The sequence below is a fragment of the Papaver somniferum genome, chromosome 9 (assembly GCF_003573695.1).
Source record: "Papaver somniferum cultivar HN1 chromosome 9, ASM357369v1, whole genome shotgun sequence".
Taxonomy (NCBI): domain Eukaryota; kingdom Viridiplantae; phylum Streptophyta; class Magnoliopsida; order Ranunculales; family Papaveraceae; genus Papaver; species Papaver somniferum.
Genome location: NC_039366.1, coordinates 120,734,317 through 120,738,466, shown reverse-complemented (window position 1 = coordinate 120,738,466; position 4,150 = coordinate 120,734,317). Strand labels below are relative to the sequence as shown.

General features: G+C 36.8%; 1 protein-coding gene across 1 annotated transcript; it reads right to left on the bottom strand.

The window, feature by feature from the left end:
• Window positions 1-708: 708 nt before the first annotated feature.
• LOC113312504 (E3 ubiquitin-protein ligase rnf8-B-like) lies at window positions 709-2,316 on the bottom strand. The gene is made up of 5 exons (XM_026561254.1): window positions 2,099-2,316; window positions 1,935-2,022; window positions 1,723-1,740; window positions 1,508-1,632; window positions 709-1,423 (listed from the first exon to the last, which is right to left on the bottom strand). Exons 1-5 carry the CDS (start codon window positions 2,314-2,316, stop codon window positions 865-867), a joined length of 1,008 nt encoding a protein of 335 aa, XP_026417039.1. The 3' UTR covers window positions 709-864.
• Between the last annotated feature and the right edge of the window lie 1,834 nt (window positions 2,317-4,150).

The following is a 4,150-nucleotide window of genomic DNA, read 5'->3' as shown; positions in this document are numbered from 1 at the left end:
TTGAAATGGTCACCAGTTCCCTGAAAGATATCCTCAGGTGGTTCAACTAAGAATTGACTCTGATGCCTCTACCTAAAAGACGAAGATCAAAAGAATTGACATTCCACGCCATAATCGTATTGATCTTTTCCAAGGTTCGTTCAAGGAAAATTCCATCTCCATCAAATGAATGATGAAAATTTTGAAGCAAAATTTTTTGTCCTAAGCACCATGATCAAAGTTGGGCGTCTATTAGAACAACGGCTATTAAATTTGGAAAACTAGTTGTTCATTCTATGTTTTTAGATTACTTAAATTGGAAAAGGACAAACTTACTTCAGCTCTTCCAAAAATTTCAGTCTGTTGACATTAGTGAAATCGGCAGAATCATGAATTTAAATGACGGGGCTATGCACGGTGCTAGAGGTAGCCCTGCAGGCCAAATAGTTGTAATTGAGTAAGTTGTGTTCCCCCAACAGCTTTCTCTGTTTTTCTATAAAAATAATTTAAAAAACTATCACCACCGACACCTGTTTGAAATTGGTTTGGATTTTTGAAGGAATTTGGCGACTTTCCTATAATCATTTAGTTACCAAATCTCGCAATTTGGAAAGCACTGGCAGAAGAAAAACTGCAGATCATACCCTTGAAATGCACACAAAAGATATGTCCACTCGCGACAGTATTACGGACTAGCATATTTAACATTAAGGAAAGGATACTATCCACTAAATAAACGACCACCATGGTTGCTTGATCAAATATTACGTACAAATGAACAATAAGTTTTCAGCATGAAATACTACAATCTCAGAAGATTAAATTCAAAAGAACCAAGTCAGTCTTCTTCCAAGACGGATGTCAATAGCTCTTGAAGCCATTGCTCTAAGGTTTGCTCTGGCAGTTAAGGCTTCTGCTGGTACTTGAGGCTGATTGCTGAGGCTCATCTGCGGCCCTAAAAGCCACCATAAACTCTTCTCTTTGTAACCTCAAAGCTAATGCAGCATCCTCGGCTTGATTAGGCCTAGCTCCTCTAATCCTCTCTGAGCTGCTCAAACTTACTGAATCCTCTCTATTCATCCCCATAAAATCAGACCTACCACTTTGATTTCTTGAACTAGAACTCACTCTGATATTACTTCTCATCCTCTCTGAGCTGCTCAATCTTACTGAATCCTCTCTATTCATCCCCATAAAATCAGACCTACCACTTTGATTTCTTGAACTAGAACTCACTCTAATGTTACTCCGATCTGTCATCATCACCATTGAATTAGTCCTACCACTTCGACTTCTTGAAATAGAATCCTCTCCTAAAGTACTCTGATCCTTGACTCCTCGACTGTTTTTGGGTGCAACAGCTTTCCTTGCTTCTACTTCTCGTGGAAACAAAAGCTGTATTGTGTTCCAAACACTTGTATTCACAATACAAGACCTTCCATTTCTGCAAATCAGCACATACCTATTTAATACTAAAAAGCTACAAAGTTTAGTTAACCCACTAAAAATAAAATTCTAATCGACATACCCAATCAGTTGTCTGCATTTCGGGCACTTTTTACGGCATTTATCCGCTGCAGATTTCAAACATTTCTTGCAAAAACTGTGACCACAAGGAGTAGTACTTGGTTCAAAGCAAATCTCCAAGCAAATCTGTAAATATGATAAAATCTAAATCAATTAAGAAAGATCCACATTTGATTTGATCAATTTAGCATTCAGAATCAAGAAATTTCCACTTACAGCACAGATAATTCTTCCCTCAATTTATCCATACAAGGAAGATTAGCAGGCGGCATTTCGTCATATTTGGGCTTAATTTCTTGTTTCCTCTTTTCTTTCAGAGATTCAATTTGTCGTTCTATATACAACACAAATCGAATTTCAACAAAAACCCGATTTCTAAAATTGATTCAATTAAACAAATCTCCACTCAAATTTAAACAAATCAATACCTTTGCCAGCAACGGGCCCGTCATAGCGTGTAACTCTTGCTTCAACATTAACAGCAGTATATCTTTGAATCCTGTGTTTCCTGTAATACTAATCAATTGAAAACTTTGTGAACACAGAAAAGAAAAACGATGATAATCCCAAAAACAATTGTGGAAGTCGTTACCTTCTTGAATTAGTTTGCGGAGATTTTGATGCTAAATTGGTTCGTTTCTGACGTTTTGATGATTCTCTTTCTGGTGTATCTTCTACTGATGCTGCTAATAAGGCTTCTTCATCCCAACCAGCCATCGCAGCCACAGATCTGAACCTAGGACTGATGATGATGTCTCTGTGAACAACATTTTTATGGTTTTGAGGGCTTTGGAATTCCTCCGTCGCCATTTTTGTTTATAGTTTTAGAGAAAGAATAAAGAAACGCCTCGAAAAGAGACGACGAAAAGGTTATGATCATGAATGAACGATTTTTGGGGACCATGGTTTTATTTTGGATAGAGGCATTAGAAGTAATTTTAAGTCATCCCATATTTAGTTATTTATTTAATACCTAATATATCTTCTTAATTAATTTTAGGTTATGATTAGTGAATGATTTAGTTAAAAATAATTAGTGAAATTAAATTAAAAGATGGGTTTATTATTACTTGAGTAGAATTATTGAGAGAGTAGAGTTAGAGAAGATGAAGGAGAAAAACATGGAAAATAAAAAAAAAATCCAATTCACTAAGTTTGAGTATTCAAATGATGAAAACTCATCTGATTCTTCATCTTTATCCTCTCCTAGAATATTTGTTAATCTTCAAAATGATCCGGATTTGAACTGGATTTTGAACAGTTCGGTTACTTTATATGAAGAACAAGTAACCGAACTCATCTGAAGCTGTAGTTCGGTTGCCCCGTGAGATGAACAAGTAACCGAAATCATCTGAAAGTGTAGTTCGGTTACTTGTTCCAAACACGCAGGCTACCGAACTCTCAAATAATAGAATTTCTAGGAGTTACAGCGTTATGTTCGGTTGGTTCTCAACTAACCGAACTTTGGTGTACAAAGTTCGGTTGGTTCGCAAACTGCATGCACTTTTGATCTATCCGAACTTTACGTAATATAAGAGTATATAAGTTTACAAAGTTCGGTTTTTTCGCAAATTTGAACCTAATAGCTAACCAACCAAACTCTGAGTTCGGTTTCTGCGATAAAATTGCGAAGTTACCGAACTTAACAAACAAACAAAAAATGTGAAGTTCCAGCGTCTATTGGCTAAGTTCGGTTACTTTGTAGTTTTAAAATTTTTTGCGAACAAACCGAACTCTATTGGCTAAGTTCGGTTATTTTGGAACTCAACATAGTGGCCACAACAACACAGTTCGGTTAGATTGAATTTGTTTTTTTTCGGTTCTAAGGGTGGAGTTCGGTTACTTTGTAGTTTTAAATTTTTTTGCGAAACAACCGAACAGAGAGTTCGGTGACTTAGTTTTAAATCCAATAGAACCGAACTGTTCTTCGTGCTCTTCATTTTCAAGAAGTTCGGTTAGTAAACTATGATTTTTTGGAAAATCGACCTAACCGAACATGGCTCTGTAACTCCTATTAAAACCCTATTTTGATGATTTCTATTCGATTGAAGCAATCAAAATCAAATTAAAGTGAAGGGTTTGTTGGAAAATACCTCCAGAGTGGTCCCATGGCAGAATCAGGTTGCGGCTGGCGTCTTTTATACTCGATAAAATTATTATGTAACCGAACTTAATTGTGATTGCATTGATGTTGTTACATTTCTTAAATAGGCGGTGGTGGTGGGAGGAGGTGGTGGTGGTAATCGGTGGTTGGTGGTGGTGATAATCGGAGGTGGTGGTGGTGGTAATCGGTGGTTGGTGGTGGTGATAATCGGAGGTGGTGGTGGTGGGAGGAGGTGGTGGTTATATAGGTGGTTATTAGGTTGGTTTTAAATTAAATTAGATTAAGGGTAGGTTAGTCATTTCAACGTTTTAGGACACCCCTTATCACTATAGGGAAGGTGGCCTAATAAAACCATGGTCCCCTCAAAAAAACCATGGTCCCTAAAAAATCATTCTTATGAATATGCGCAAGTGAAAACTACAGTGACACCCATTTTCCAAATTTTTTCTACCGTCAAACCCACAGTCCCAAAACTTCACGGGCGCACCCATTTATTTAGAAAAAATTATTAGGAGACCCATTGTTTTTTAATTAAAAAAA

Excerpts from the sequence above, each read along its gene's own strand:
- LOC113312504 (XM_026561254.1), bottom strand. The coding sequence starts at position 2,316 with ATGGCGACGGAGGAATTCCAAAGCCCTCAAAACCATAAAAATGTTGTT. Across the intron at positions 2,023-2,098 it reads CCGCAAACTAATTCAAGAAG|TATTACAGGAAACACAGGAT; the intron begins GTAACGACTTCC and ends TCAATTGATTAG. Across the intron at positions 1,424-1,507 it reads AAATGCAGACAACTGATTGG|AAATGGAAGGTCTTGTATTG; the intron begins GTATGTCGATTA and ends GCTGATTTGCAG.